General features: G+C 43.4%; 1 protein-coding gene across 2 annotated transcripts in view; it reads right to left on the bottom strand.

Annotated features, from left to right (window-relative positions):
• Window positions 1-15,583, bottom strand: part of LOC149310623 (RRP15-like protein) — a 42,179-nt gene extending 26,596 nt beyond the window's left edge. Inside the window, exons 1-5 of one of the 2 annotated variants that reach the window (XM_089529328.1) lie at window positions 15,449-15,583; window positions 12,221-12,489; window positions 10,392-10,489; window positions 8,659-8,860; window positions 4,690-5,912 (exon numbers count right to left, since the gene is read on the bottom strand). In XM_089529328.1, coding sequence (XP_089385454.1) covers window positions 5,868-5,912; window positions 8,659-8,860; window positions 10,392-10,489; window positions 12,221-12,489; window positions 15,449-15,488 — 654 coding nt within the window. In that variant the 5' untranslated portion in view covers window positions 15,489-15,583 and the 3' untranslated portion in view covers window positions 4,690-5,867. Of the gene's footprint in view, window positions 1-4,689; window positions 5,913-8,658; window positions 8,861-10,391; window positions 10,490-12,220; window positions 12,490-15,448 lie in introns of those variants that run through there. The other variant, XM_089529327.1, reaches the window with a different exon arrangement.
• Window positions 15,584-15,789: the final 206 nt, after the last annotated feature.

Here is a 15,789-nt window from a genome sequence, read left to right as displayed (position 1 = left end):
ATTATTCCCACCTGAACACATAAAACATGCAGGAGAGGCTACAGATGTAAAGCAGAATGAACCAGTAGGTAAAGCAATGGGGAAACCCACTAACCTGGTGACCATAAACCAGCATGGTAGGACTAGATTTAAGAATACAAACAGGGGTGCACTGCTTCTAATTTATGGGTGTGTGGAGGGGAGGGGGGAAGCTGCTGCTCCCTCTCCAAAATGTTGGTTATTCTATATTTTCTATATTAGGAAGCAAGTTACTGAGACCCTCTGGATATAACTGAATTCCAACTCTAATTAGCCATAATCAACATTGCCACCAATGGGAACTATAGGCGGGGTACATACCGCCACTTTGCGCCGCTCTGCCGCCGCCGCCAGTAGGTCCGCGGGGGAGCCGGAGCCTTCACACGGCCCGACTCCCGCGCGGACCGAAAAAGAAGCTCCAAAATGGAGCTTCTTTTTTCGTCGCGTTTGCGACGTAGCGAGGCGCCAGGGGCGCGCTCGCTACGTCACAAGCGGCGCGACACGTCTGGACGCTGTGCGTCCAGTACGTAAAGATGGCGGCGCCCATGTGGAAGGGGCGCCGCCATCTTGTACATATTCTATACGTACTAGGGTTAGGGGGGTGCGGAAGCACCGCCCCTTCCTAACCCTAGTACGTATAGAAGACGTACTAAATGGCGGTATGTATCCCGCCATAGTCTAACAATAGCCGAAGGGCCACAGCCTAACCACTCCTGCTATTGGAATATACTGCACATTTAAAATAATAAATAAAATATTTATTTATAGCCCGCCTTTCCGTAGATCAAGGCGGGTTACAACAATAACAGTACAGAATAAAAATACAATCCACAAAAACAACAATTATACATTAAAATCACAAGCAATATCCAACTAGCATAAGATGTTTACAACAAAATAATGACGGTGAGGGGGAGGAAGGAGGCTACAAAGGGAGAAAGTTAGGGGAAAGCTGTTTGGAACAGGAAGGTTTTTAATTCCTTCCTGAACCGCTCAAGGGAGGTGGCCGAGCTGAGCTCACTGGGAAGCATGTTCCAGAGCAAAGGAGCCGAGATGGAGTAGGCTCTACGCGATGTTGTGGCGTATTTAGAATCTGGGACTGTCAGCAAATGCTTCCCAGCCGATCTGAGTGTGCAGGGCGGATTATATGGGGAGAGGCGGTTCTCCAAGTACCCTGGGCCCAAGCCATTTAGGGCTTTATAGGTTATAACCAACACCTTGTATTGCACTCGGAAGCGAATAGGCAGCCAATGGAGATCTTTTAATACTGGTACTATATGGGTGGCCCTGGAAGATCCAGTGACCACTCTAGCTGCCATATTTTGAACCAACTGTAGCTTCTGGGTATGGTACAAGGGTTGCCCCATGTAGAGTGCATTACAGAAATCCAAGCGAGAGGTTACCAGAGCGTGTACCACTGTTTCAAGGTCCCTCTGGGCCAGGAAGGGTTGCAGCTGGCGTATCAACCGAAGTTGAAAACAGGTGCTCCTGACCGTCGCATCTACCTGAGATGTAAGGTGGAGCGACGAGTCCAGGAGCACTCCCAGACTACGAACAGAGTCCTTCAAGGGGAGCGTGACCCCGTTCAGGACAGGTGGACAAACCTCCAATCCCGGACCAGGGGAACCTATCACAAGCACTTCCGTTTTTTCTGGATTCAGTCTGAGTCTGTTTTCCCTCATCCAGCCCATTACCGAGTCTAGACAGGCATCAAGAGGAGAGATGCCATCCCTGGTCACTGCATCAGTCGGAGACACAGAGAAGACTATTTGGGTGTCATCAGCGTACTGATAACCCCGTGCCCCATGATCTCTCCCAGAGGTTTCATGTAAATGTTAAATAGCATGGGGGACAGAATAGCTCCCTGAGGGACACCAGATGTAAGCACCCTCTTGTTGGAGCACTCGTCCCCCAGCTGCACCATCTGGAATCTGCCTGAGAGGTAGGAACGGAACCACTGGAGCGCAGTGCCTCCGATTCCCAGCTCTCTCAGGCGTTCCAGAAGGATACCATGGTCAATGGTATCGAAAGCCGCTGAGATGTCCAAGAGCACTAACAGGGACACGCTACCCCTGTCCATGCCCAGACGGAGATCATCGACCAGGGCGACCATGGCAGTCTCAACTCCATAGCCCGCCCGGAACCCGGTTTGAAATGGGTCAAGATAATCAGTATCATCCAAGATCGATTGAAGCTGGATTGCAACTGCCCTCTCGATCACCTTCCCCAAGAAAGGCAATAGCGAAACTGGCCGATAATTGTTATGCATCAGGGGGTCTAGGGAGGGCTTTTTTAACAGCGGTTTTACAATGGCCAATTTTAAGCTGGATGGAAATTGCCAATCCCTGAGAGATGTATTAATTATGCGGTGTAACAAGGTTGTTACCACCGCTCCCCCCTGAGCCGCTAGCCACGAGGGACAGGGATCGAGAGAGTAAGTTGTCTTCCTAACACTTCTAAGGATCTTGTCCACATCCTCAGTACTTACAGACTCAAAGTGATCCAGTACAATTGAGTCCACGGAAGCTCTGGAGACCTCTACTCTGGTTTCTGAACTAATAATGGCGTTGAGATCAGCCCTTAGCCGAGAGGTTTTATCCACGAAGAAGTTGTTAAATTCGTCACAGCAGGCCTTAGATGGTTCCAAAATGGGGTTCAGGGAGGAGGGTAGCTGAGTAAGCTCCCTCACTACCCTGAACAGCTCTGCCGGACGCGACTCCGCAGACGCGATACGCGCAGCATAGAATGAGTTCTTTGCTGTGTCTATCGCCACTCCGTAGTCCTCCAAAAGGGAGTCCAGGAGTGCCTTGTCGGCTAAGTCCTGATGTCTCTGCCATTTGCGCTCTAGTCATCGCAGAACCCGCTTCCTTGCCCGGAGATCTTCGGTATACCAGGGCTGCTTTTTGGAAGCAGGCCTGAGAGGACGCTTGGGAGCGATACTGTGTAAAGCCCTGGAGAGACCAGTGTCCCAGATGGTAGTCAGGGCATCAACAGAGTCGCCGTCAGATCCAACCATGTTTCCCTCTAGGGCTTGTTGGAACCTTTTGGGTTCCATCAGCCTTCGAGGGTGGACCATTCGCCACCCCCGGGGGGGATCTGGGTAGACGCCTTGATGTTAGCCTCAACCAGGAAATGGTCCGTCCATGACAAGGCAGAAATATTAGTTATTTCTGCCCACGGAGTTTCCATGTCCGTACAAAAGACCATATCAAGGGTATTACCAGCAGAATGCGTTGGCCCCATAACCAATTGAGTCAGGCCCATGGCTGTCATGGTATCCATGAACTCCCGAGCTGCACCAGATGGACTATTGCAGCGGTATGGTCAATTTCAAAGCCTAATGACTATATCACCACATTCTTCTGCAAATGGCTTACACCCTGGTCTGAGGGTGGTCAACTTGGGGCACGCTTATTGTGGTTTGACTGCAACTCCTAGCACTCTTCACCATTGGCTAGATTCATTATGGCCCCTGGGGGCTGCAGTCCAAACAAAATCTGGAGGGACACACTTTAATCCTAAACAGCTGCAAAACTTTGGTGACATCTGGAGAATTAGCAGCACAGAAGAACTCAACTCGTAAAATGAAGGTATCCTCTGACTGACCAAGGCGGGTTACAGACCGCCATAAAGGACGTCCTTAGGATGTCCCATTTTGAAAAAGGGGCGTCTCTTCCAGACGCCCCTTACCCTATCACGGACAGAGTCCGTGACAAATGGTGGCGGCCGTTCCACACGGCCGCCGCCATTTTGATGTAGCAGACGCTCTGCGTCTGCACGGCGGAAGTGACGCCGTGAGTGCGCCCTTTGGTACTCACAGCACCTCTTCTGGGGCCTGAGAAGGAGCGTGATTTCCGCGCTCCTTCTCTGCAGCGTCCGGGAGCCATGCCGTTTAAAGGCTGCGGTTCCCGGATGCTGCAAGCGGAGGCGGAGCCAGACCGCCGCTTCTTGGCGGTCTGTAACCCGCCCAAGAAACATAAAATACTACTCCCCTAAAACTCCCTGGGGTAAGAATATGGGGCTGTAAGATGCACATGCCCTCCAGGCCATTTCAGCAGACTATAGTCCTATCTTAGCCCATCCCTAAAAATATTTTCAGCAAAACAATGGAATTACCTCCAGAAGCTGAGATTTTCTTTTTACATAGGGTGCAGCCTGTCCTTTCTGAAGTTTAGAAAGTGTTTTTATATTTATAGTTTTGCTTATTTAAAACACATTTAGAGGTCTCCAAGGCACCCAATGTGTTCTGAAGACAGAAATCTGGCCCCCAGTTTCCCAAAACTTGATTAGAGTACTTACTCTACTGCTTCAAAATCTGAAAATGGGAAGGCTTACACCAGAATAGGGAATGTATGACATGCAGATATCCCCTGGATGTGAAAGCTCCTAAAGCTCTCCAAAAAAATTCATGAATTAGAATGCCTCTCAACCTCAACATAAAAAGGCATTCAAATATCTCCGTATCTCCTTTTTCAGCTGTATCCCAGCCAAAATGGAGATGGAAAGTGATGTGATATCACTTCAAGTCACCACTATGGCTGAGAAAGGAGGTATTTCTTCACACCAATTTACAGGGGAAATATATCTTGAGAGGGAGAATTTCTCTCGCCTCATGTATATCCCCCCTCCCCCCCCCCCCCCCCCCCCGTTTACATAATGGTGTGCTTTATACTTCAAAGTACTGCATATCAACAATTTCTAATTGATCTCAAAAGGATTTCTGGTGACAATTTTGGTGACAAACTGTAGGTGTCAATAGGATTAACAGGAAAGGAATAGTCAGGTTTTACACTATGACTTCTACAATCTGTCTCAGATTGCAGAAAACTTGTATGTTTGGAATACACTCCCTTGGAGAGTGGTGGAGTCTCCTTCTTTGGAGGTTTTTAAACAGAGGCAGGATGGACTGTGAGTTCCTGCATGGTAGGGGACTGGACTGGATGGCCCTTGGCAACAGTTAAAAAAAGTTATTTTTATTACCCAGTGAATTTTTAAAATACTTTAATTGTACACTTGAGTGAGATTCAGAGGGTTCTTCATGTGTTTCGGCATGCTTCCCAAAAGCACATTGAACAAAGAACACATGACAAACTGTTGTCTCCCAACTGATTAAAGTATACTTATGTTTATCTAACATAAATGGGAGGATGGTTTTTCTTGCACCCTCAAAACTGGCTATTGAGGGCAAGGTAACCTACTGGATGTGGTTATCAGACAACAAAGGCAAGGTGGGGTGGGGAGAGACCTTACTACAACTTCCAGAACATTGGATTTAGCTCTGTGTGTGACAGTACCTATGATGGCAATGCTGTCTTGAAGGAGGTGGCCAGGCCTCCTGTGGAAGGTTAGGAATTCATTCTTTTTTCTTTTCTTTTCTTTCTTTCTTTCTTTGTTGGTACTCAAGCACATTCTTTCTGCTTCCCCATCCTCCATAATCTTTAGGTGTTGCACTTGCCAGATTAAAAACAGAGAAAGATGGGTACGTTCAAAGCAGCTGTGAAACTTAAGATCCATATGTTCACAAGCATACCCATACTAAACGAAAGCACAAGATGGCTCTGCACAAAAATGCAAACACAATTCTTACTTCAGTTCTACTCACTCTGTCCCTATGGCACTGAGGAGACCATCAGATCTCTCTGAAGGTCAATTCCCAATCGGTGGCCACAATCCAACTTTACAAAGCCTTCCACATATTAACATATTACAGCAGGATTTCCAACTGAAATACAATTACCCTGGGAGGTATTCATGGGATTTCTATCTTCTATGGTCCAACTCAAAGGTTGATATATTAACTACTCCCATAAATGCTGTAGTAAATTTAAAGCATTCCTTCATTATGAGTTTTACCAGGACTGTTCCAGGAAGACCAGCATGAGCAGCCAGAACACCTGGGGAAAGAAGACCTTGCATCACTGGCACTTCTCAGTTCATATATACATAATACGGAGCGAATCAAACTTATATCTAGTTTATTTCACTCATAATATCGAATCAATCCTATGTTTGTTAAATCATTTGATTTTGCTTTCATTGAATTGAATATATTTTGCAACATATGAACAAAAAGGATTTATGTATTCTGATGCATTCATGCCTCTTGTGAGCCACCGTGAACAAAGTTTACTATGGAAATACAGCCTATAACAAATGCAAGCTTCCATTTTTCCTAAATAAAGTTAATTTCTTTTATGTATTGTCTTTACTTAGGAAAAATCACACAACAAAAAGGTAATACACACAATATGCATGAATATGCTGGTAGTTTGAGTATTCTCCATTTAATCTACCAGAGGATGTTTGGTTTTCCTCCTGTAGTGTTCCAAGAAAGTTAAAGAGCATCAAGCCCCTTGGTCCTCCTATGTATCACCATGGTTCATGTACGAAAAATGCACTTTGTTAAAGTTCTGCCATTACCACACCAGCATTATCCCTTCATACCTCCATATCGACTCAGGCTTACCATCCTAGACAGCATTGCAGATTTTTAGCAGGACTAGAAAGTGACCAAAGAACCAGGTTTGACCACAACACTGGTTATGCAACTTGCCTATAAATCAGTTTTCAGTTTGAATGTATGAATGGACTGACTCTGAACAGCAGCATCTCCAGTAAAGAATTCCGATTATTGCAACACTATTATTGTAATCTTTCAACCTTTCAAATCAAGCAAAGTGAACAGATTTTAAAAAAAAAAATGGAATGGTTGGCGACAGTCTAAGTTATACTTATTACCCAGTGAATTTTTAAAATACTTTAATTGTACACTTGAGTGAGATTCAGAGGGTTCTTCATGCCACGGAGTGTTTCGGCATGCTTCCCAAAAGCACACTAAACAAAGAACACATGACAAACTGTTGTCTCCCAACTGATTAAAGTATTTCTTGCTGGCACAAGAAAGCTCTTAGTTAACTCCAATGGCTTGGGGCCAAGAGAAGTATTCCACCCACTACTGAGTACAAAGTTCAAGCATGAATGCAAATATGCATTATAAACATGCAGCTTCTGAAATTCTAGATTCTCAAACCCTGGGCCCTGCTGCCTTTAGATTCCTACTGGTCCAACGTCTTTTGTCCTCATATGACTTTTTAAACAGACATTTCTCTTGGAAAGGATTGTCAGCAACTATTTTGCAACTAGCCTAAAACAGGTAGTGAGAAAGAAAATAGCTCCACACAGCTTTTAATAAAAACAAACGAAGCACCATGGACAGAGTCTCCACACAAATGAAGGCAGTGTACCCAATTATCTTTCTAGGATCAACCCCAAAATCAAAATATCCAGATTTCCACCAAAGACAGCAATAAGTCCCAGATGGAGTAAGTGCCAGATGAGGCACAGAAAGCATCAAGTTTCAAAGAACACTTACTTAACCAACTTGTAATTTCACTTTCCTGTAGTTTGATCTTCCTGCTCAGAATATCAGCAATCCTACTAGGCTGAATAAATGTATCAACACTCAACTATCCATAATTGGAGAAGTGATTACACATATCATATTTGTTGTTGCCATCAAGTCATTTCTGGCTTATGGCAACCCAAAGATGAACGTGTCTAAGGGCTTTCTTTGAAAGAGTGTGACTTGCTCAAGGTCACCCAGTGAGTTTTCATGGCCAAGCAGGGATATGAACCCTTGTCTGTAGATTCATAGTCCAGTTCTCAAACCATTGCACCACACTGGCTACAAGCTGGAATTTTAGATAACCATATTTTGCATAAATTACCACATTTGGGTTTTAAAACAAGCCAGGATTCTCAAGATACCTGGCTTTGTGGTAACAAACAATATGGTAGTGCACATTGCCAACGATCTGCACTTGATTTCCAAATCTTCTCTACAGTTCAAATACAGTTTGAACCTGACTTTGCTTGCAAACCATAGTTTGGGTCCATTTAATGAAAACCAAAGTAAAACGAGAACTAGTGTAGTGCAGTGGTTTGAGCACTAACACTATGACTCTGGAGACCAGGGTTCAAATTCCTGCTCAGCCATGGAAACCCACTGGATGACCACCCCCACCCTGAGGCCTGCCATTAGCAACAGAACAATATACATGCAAATCACTCTTGCCTTCCCATGGTCACACAGTATATACATACCAAACTCCTTTACAGCTAAGCATTCTCTGAAGATGCCAGCCACAGATGCTGGTGAAACGTCAGGAAGAAACACTTCTGTTCAGAGAAGCGTTCCCAGGCATTGCATAATTGTCACTTGCTATTTGATGTTCTTTTGTTGTCTGTTTTATTGAATCACTTCCTGTATTGCTATGTATTTTATATGTATTATCCTACTAGAGAGGCCCCCTCCCCACCATCTTTCCCTTCTCCTTTTGTGTCATGTTTTTTTAGATTGTAAGCCCGAGGGCAGGGAACCGTCCAATTAAAAAGATTGTATGTACAGCGCTGTGTAAATTTACAGCGCTTTATAAATAAAGCTTAATAATAATAATAATAATAATAATAATAATTCTAGAACATGGCCACATAGCCCGAAAAACCCACAAAAAACTATAGAAAATCTATTGTCTGTAACAGCACTGAATGTTTGTACCAGAGGAGCAAAATAATGTGGAAGTGCAAATTGAATGGCTGAATTTGCTATGACAAAAAGTAGCTCCAAGAAGCACTGCATACCTGTTTGCTTTTTAAGGAGTTCCTGGCAATATTTTGCTCCATTTCTGTTCCGTCCATTCCTCTCAGTACATCAATGAAGTCTCTTTTTGAAACTGATGAGATCAATTTAGCCCGTTTTCTGTCAGAACTCCCTGCTTCTTTCATCTTCTCATCAACATTTTTTTGATACTTCCGGACAGCGTTGAATAACTGCACAACTCCCCTGAAGATCAAAGAAAAAATGAGATATAGGTACACACATATCACTATGGGAAAAACTTTACTAGAGTAATCTTTCAGACACAATGTACTACATACCCAAGGATGAAAAGAGTAATAAAAACAGGGCAATAAATTGATTTTTTAAAGAAGTGCTAGAATACTGCTGTTGTTTTATTATTGCCTTTAAGAGAAAAGTAATCTCAATGTGCCTTCCAAAATGTCATATAAAAGCAAATATACTTATACAAAGTACGAGTAAGGTGGTATGAGAGAAAGCAGTCCTTCAATTATCATTATTATGTCAAAGGTGATTAAATTTAACTATGTTCTTTGTATCCTTGTAAAGCACAGAGAACATCCTGTACAGCCACAGACCCAAAACATGAAGTAAAAAAATTCTGACCCACAATTTGTGAAGGTATAAACAGAAATAAATCCAGTCAGTGTAGTGTAAGTAATAAAATCAGTTTTAAAAGACATTCCACTGTGAATGTGGAATATTGTGGTGTTATAGTATGGGGTTATCTAATTTAAAGACATCAAGACTCTACACTATTTGTGTATCATGAACATATTTTGTCTTCTGACTGCTGGACAATCCCTCAGACCAGCCCCCACCCTCAAATAAATAAATGGAAAGAAAATTCTGCTCTCACACTGTAGAACTCATCATGTTGCTCTTTTACATTCTATTAGTTTTAATAGAGGATTACTATCAGGAATACTAATACTTTAATATACATGCATGTGGAGAAATACAACATGCAGCATTACCCATTCCCACCTTGTAACCAGACACATAATCATTTCACTTGTTTCTGTGAGCCATGCAATGGATAATTTGCCCCTCCATATGTTGTGGGACTGCAACTGTCAACAGTCCTGGGTAGCACAACCAAGGGTGAGGAATGCTTGGCATTGTAGTTCAACATCTGGAGGGCCACACAATTCTCATTCTTACTTAATACAACCACTAAAACTGAAAATTTTGGCACAAGGTTATAGCTCACAGCAGAAGACTTAGCCAATAACTTGGACACCCACCAAAGCCACATTCAAGCTTATAAAGTACCCACTCTATAGGTAAGGATGTCAACAAAAGCCCACTGATATGATCAAGAGAATATATTGATTACGTGATAGACTAGAGCCATGTAGTCCTGCACTAGTTTAATGCAAGACAGTAATCTGACCACAAAAAGTGAGTTTTGGTGACTGCACTTTAGAGAAATACAAAAAGTGGAGGAAGTGATTGATCTGTATATTTTTTTAACCATGGAATTAACAAAACGATGAGCTAAGGCCCAGAACTCCTGCTGGGTGAACACTTAACACATTATATTCTTGTCCAGATTTTATGCTTTCATAAGACTTCTGAAATCTTTTGTTGAACTTGATACTGTACGAGACAGGACCAAGAATAAATCATTTGACTCCCACGAGTCACTTCTTAAGAGTTCAATTTGATTAAAAGCAGATTACTGAGGCATGCCTTTAGATCTGTTTTCAAAAGCGCAAACACACACTCTTACCTCGTGGCAATTCTCTGAAGGTTTCTCTCCACTTCTCTGTCTTTGGTAACATCTGGCTTCACTCTGCACATCATTTCCCACTCCCGCTTTTTATCTAGCTGCATCATAAATATTGTTACGTGAAAGCACATTAGGCATTTTAAAAATTCAGGATACTTATATAGAATGTTTCTTAAGAGGGTAAAGTTGATAAATCATGCACGGCAGAATTAGGCAAGGATGGAAAGAATACACCTAGGCTTACAAACCATTTCTGTAGATCAAAATGGGCTCACCACTCAATCTCTCCAACTATATTAGCAACAACAGTTCTTCAAACAGGTTTCTTAAACTGGGATACAGAAGTTTGCCAGCCATCAAAAGCAACAGTTTCTTAAGTTGCCACTGAGGTGCTATCCTGTCAAGGAACTATTTATTCTGTGCAAAGAGCTCACCTTTCAGGCAACAATATGACATCAAGATTTGTATTCTGAACAAGTTAATTTTTAAAGAACTTATGCAAGTTTGGTATACTTAGTTTGGACCATAGGACCCTTAAAAAAAGAATGTATACTGTATTATTAAATAAGAGGTGAAAGGATATAGAGGGTATGAGCCAGAGATGGTGTACAATTCTACTCCCCAAATGATCTGCAGCAGTACCAGGCCAGCAATAGCATTTACATTTCTATACCATTTAATAGTGAACTCAGCACTCTCTAAGCTGTTTACAGTCTATAAGCCAACTGGCCCCAAACAAGGTGGGTACTCATTTTACCGACTTATGAAAGGAAGGAAGGCTGAGTCAACCTTGGAGCCCTGGGATTGAACTCACAATGTTGAGGCTGATACCAGCAGATCCCACATTAGACTCCTGCTTGACAATAAGACTCATGGTACACTATCAAATTTATGCATTTTTTGTCATGGAAGAGAGGGACTCATGAAAACTCATCTGAGTTTAATCAAGGTACTAAATGTCTGATAAAGAGCAACCATATTTCCAGTACATTTCCTTTACACAAGCACTTAATGACATGTTGTGTATGTATATGCCTTCAAGCCACCTGCCAACTTATGGCAACCCTATAGGTTTTAAAGAAATATACCTTATTGATTTCTCCCCACAAACATTTTGCTTATTATCCATTCCAGAATGAAAGTTTCCATAGTTGACAGTAACTTCAGTAACTGGTAGTAGCTTTCATAGCCGGAAGCAATTTTTTTATTAGGTTGTGGCACTGGAAGGTTAAGTCTGCCTTTTTGCCTATGGCGGTCCCAGTTTTTCCCCTCTCCTCCACCCCCTCGTGCTCTTTTCCCCCAAAATAAAAGACACATGAAATGCTCTCACACATTTTCCGTATTGTCTTGTTTGGTTGCAGACCTACGTTACCCTTCAAGTTAAGGCAATCCGGCATTATATTAATGCAAATCCTGTATTGGTGTAGTCCTACACATTAATGCAAAAACAAAGAAAAATCCTGGCTTAAACAACAACAACAAAACAGGATTTTTTAAAACAAAAAACCTTTTCCCAACCCTGGCAATGACACTAACAGAAAAACTATAGAATAAATACTACAGAGAGTAGCTCTCTTTTACTGACTGAACTAATGCTTTAGGCCAGTGACTCCCAAACTTTGGTCTTCCAGATGTTTTGGACTTCAGCTCCCAGAACTCCTGGATGTTGACCAAGATAGCTAGGGCTTCTGTGAGTTGAAGTCCAAAGCACCTGGAGGACCAAAGTTTGGGAAGCACTGCTTTAGGTGTACCTTCGCCTCTCTCCTTCAGGTCTGGAACACTGACAGTGTTTGGTGAACGTACTTCTAGTATTATGCTTGCTTACTTACCTGCTTCCTCCTCTCTAGCCTCTCTTCTTTTTCCTTTTCTCGTTCTGTGTCCCGTTTTTTGTTCTTAACCAATATAGTGGACTTACTCTTGGGGATATTTTTATTAAGCACTTTAGCCATGGCATCAGCCCAGCCAGCATTTTCCATGTCTTTGGAATCTGCTGCATTTTTAACTTTAGTGTCCAGAATTGCAGGCTCATCTTCATCATCCCCATCCAGATCTTCATCTCCAGATGAAAAGCTGTCCTCTGGAAAGTCTGACCCTGAGTCTGAGAGAAAACAGCAAGTTCAGTAGCTCTTTCTTGTAACGAATGTCATGTGTAACAAATTACTATTTCAAGGAAGTTATGAAGATACATTTTGTGCAGACATTTTCTCCTCTGAACAGAGGTTTTAAAAGATGCGATGAAAAGTGGAGGAAGCTCAGTAATTTATAGCTGAAAATGTTTAGGGTAAGAGCATCCCTTTCAAGGGGGAAAAATCTGATTTTAACAAAAAAAGATTAAAATTGCAACACTGACATCTAGTGTTGAAATCACGTAAGGAAAGTGGCTTGAAACAAGCAGATTGACACAATCCACTTTGGCTACTAACACACTGCAGATACAGCCACAGCATGTAAATACCAATTTCACAACTGATCCAATTTGATAAAAGCAGCTTTTAGTTACTACTCTCAACAGTGGCAGAATTCAAAAATGTAGCCATGGACTTTATCACACGGGGAAAATCGGGATTTAACCAGCAATGAACCCATGAATATCACGCAATTGCCATTAAGATTTTCACATGATGTTGACATTTAAAGTGCCATTATCCCGGGAATAAACTGGCAATAAACAGTAACAAATCAATCACGGGGAAATCCTGTGAATTATTTGTTGCTGTTTATTGTCTGCTTCTTCCCTCATTATTTTTGGGATTATGGCTCCTTCACACACAATAAACTACAGCTCCCAGTATTCCCCAGCACTGAGCCAAGGCAGTTAAAGTGGTCTCAAACTGGATTATTTCTGCAGTGTATTTGGGCCTGAGACTGGTTAATCACTGCTTAAACCCCCGATTTTCCCCGTCTGATCAAGTCCCATGTTAGTCTGGAAAATAACGTGGGCGTGCTTTGCGTGGCTTTCAGCATACGCTGAAAGCTGCACGGGGAGGAAGGAGTGGCACATCCCATTGGGAGTAATGGGGTGTGCGCCTACCTCTGCATGCACGAACCCCATTCATTTAAATGGGGCTTGAGCATTCGTGGGATTTGCTTTATGCGGGGGAGTCCAGAACTAATCCCCTGCATAAAGCAAGGGTGCACTGTAGTACTTCTCAGACTAACTGAAAGAAAGAAGTTGGTAGCATGAGCTTTTTTAGACTTAAATCTAGTTCCTCAGATGAGTTTGGTGGAGTGGAAAGCCAGGGACTCCCAACAGTGTCTTTTCTGCATTGAGAAGACAGCCATGCTCTCAGTCTGTTGCAACACCTACTCCTTCTGAGCTGGTAGACCTCTCAGAAATAAATCTGAAGTTATTACAGACTGTATATGTGTTGACAGCCAGGGTAGTGGTTTGAATGATGGACTATGCATCTGGAGACCAGGGTTCAAATCCCCACTCAAGAATCAAAACCCATGGGGTGCCTTTCACCAAGTCATAGAATCAGAGAATCGTAGAGTTGGAAGAGACCACAAGGGCCATCCAGTCCAACCCCATTCTGCCATGCAGGAAATCCAAATCAAATCATCCCCAACAGATGGCCATCTAGCCTCTGCTTAAAGACCTCCAAGGAAGGAGACTCCACTACACTCCGGGGGAGTTTGTTCCACTGTCGAACAGCCCTTACTGTCAGGAAGTTCCTCCTAATGTTGAGGTGGAATCTGTTTTCCTGCAGCTTGCATCCATTGTTCCAGGTCCTGTTCTCTGGAGCAGCAGAAAACAAGCTTGCTCCCTCCTCAACATGACATCCTTTCAAATATTTAAACAGGGCTATCATATCACCTCTTAGCCTTCTCTTCTCCAGGCTAAACATCCCCAGCTCCCTCATAGGGCATGGTTTCCTGACCCTTCACATAGGGACCAGACTGGCTGTGGATACCCAGAGGGCCTTCTCATCTGCCTCTCCCAAACTATGGAATGGCTATTCGGACAAGATCCAGAACATTGACAATCATGGTGGCTTTAAAAAAACAAGCCTTTCAAGACGGATCTCTTCTGGCAAGCTTTTCTTGATTGATGACTGTCCCGATTAACTTACTTGACCCCCGTTAATATGGACCCTTTCCAGATGAGTTTCCCCTTCACTGACACCGACATCATTGGCCTTGTTTCCTCCCCAGAAGAAGATACTTGTCTCCCCTGAAATCTACCCGTAACTTTAGCAAATCTGTATTTGAAATGTATAATTGATCTTGTGGTTTAGTCTAATTTCTGTTTTATTGTTCTTGGGTTAATGCCTTTGCGATCGGGGGCAGGGTTGGGATATGGGGCTGTTGATGGTTGTGAATGTTTATTCTCATGATGTTTTATTGTTGACGTTTGCGTTGTGATCCGCTTTGATTCCCTCAGGAAAAATCGGAATATAAATATATAATAACAATCGGACGTTCTTTACCATTGTGGCTGTTAATTGGGGCGTTTTAAAGTGTTACGTTGCGAGGGAGGGAGGACGGGTTTCACTGGGCCTTTCATTGTATTCTGTACTGCATTTTATTCTTACTGGAAGCACCTCGTTCCAACCGCGGAGGAGGGATATAAATAAAACTATATTATTATTATTATTATTATTATTATCATTATTACTACACTTTCTCAGCCTCAGAGGATGCCAATGGCAACCTCCCTCTTGAACAAACCTTGCCAAGGAAACCCTCATCATAGGCTCAGGATAAGTCAGGAATAACTTGAAGGCACACAAGAACAGCAACAATGATGGGATCCAGATAGAAGGCTGCATCCTCACTGCGGGAACAATCCGGTTTGATCCCGCTTTAAGTGCCTTGGCTCAAGGCAGTGGCATTCTGAGGATGGCAGTTTGTTGTGGCAGCTTTGGTGCCTAACCCTAACCCTTGGTGTCACAACAAACTGCCATTCCCAGAATGCCATTGCCTTGAGCCAAGGCACTTAAAGCGGGATAAAACCGGATTATTCCCGCAGTGCGGACGCAGCCAGAATGTTGAGCTCCCAATAGCGAGAGTGGGATCTCCAAAGACGAGACCCTCGGCCGCCTCCCGCCACCTACCAAACTCCAAGGGTCCCTCGGTCCCGACCGCGGTTTCCATGGCGGCGGCGGCGGCAGCCACTCTTCCCTCTTCTTCTCCAGGCAAGTCGGAAAAGCACGCTTCCACAGTAAAAACTGGCGCCGCGCATGGAAACCTTCGCCTTCGAGGGAAATCTCGCGAGATCTCGCCGCAGCCCGGAGGTCTCGCGAGAGGCTCTTTGGCCGCGAGACTTCAGTCGGCTATATATAGGCCCGACCCAGTCGCTGCGTTAGTTGCGTGTTGGTTTATGAGGGAGGGCTGTTGTGTGTGTGGGGTCTTGTAATGGTTTTGCTCGGTGAAAGTGTTTTTTTTTCTTCTCATA

Source organism: Sceloporus occidentalis, unplaced genomic scaffold, assembly GCF_023333645.1.
Source record: "Sceloporus occidentalis isolate IW3139 unplaced genomic scaffold, rSceOcc1.0.p SCAF_6, whole genome shotgun sequence".
In the NCBI taxonomy this organism is placed as follows: Eukaryota; Metazoa; Chordata; class Lepidosauria; order Squamata; family Phrynosomatidae; genus Sceloporus; species Sceloporus occidentalis.
The sequence above is the reverse complement of the archived record's forward strand: the minus strand, read 5'-3'. Positions and strand labels throughout refer to the sequence as shown.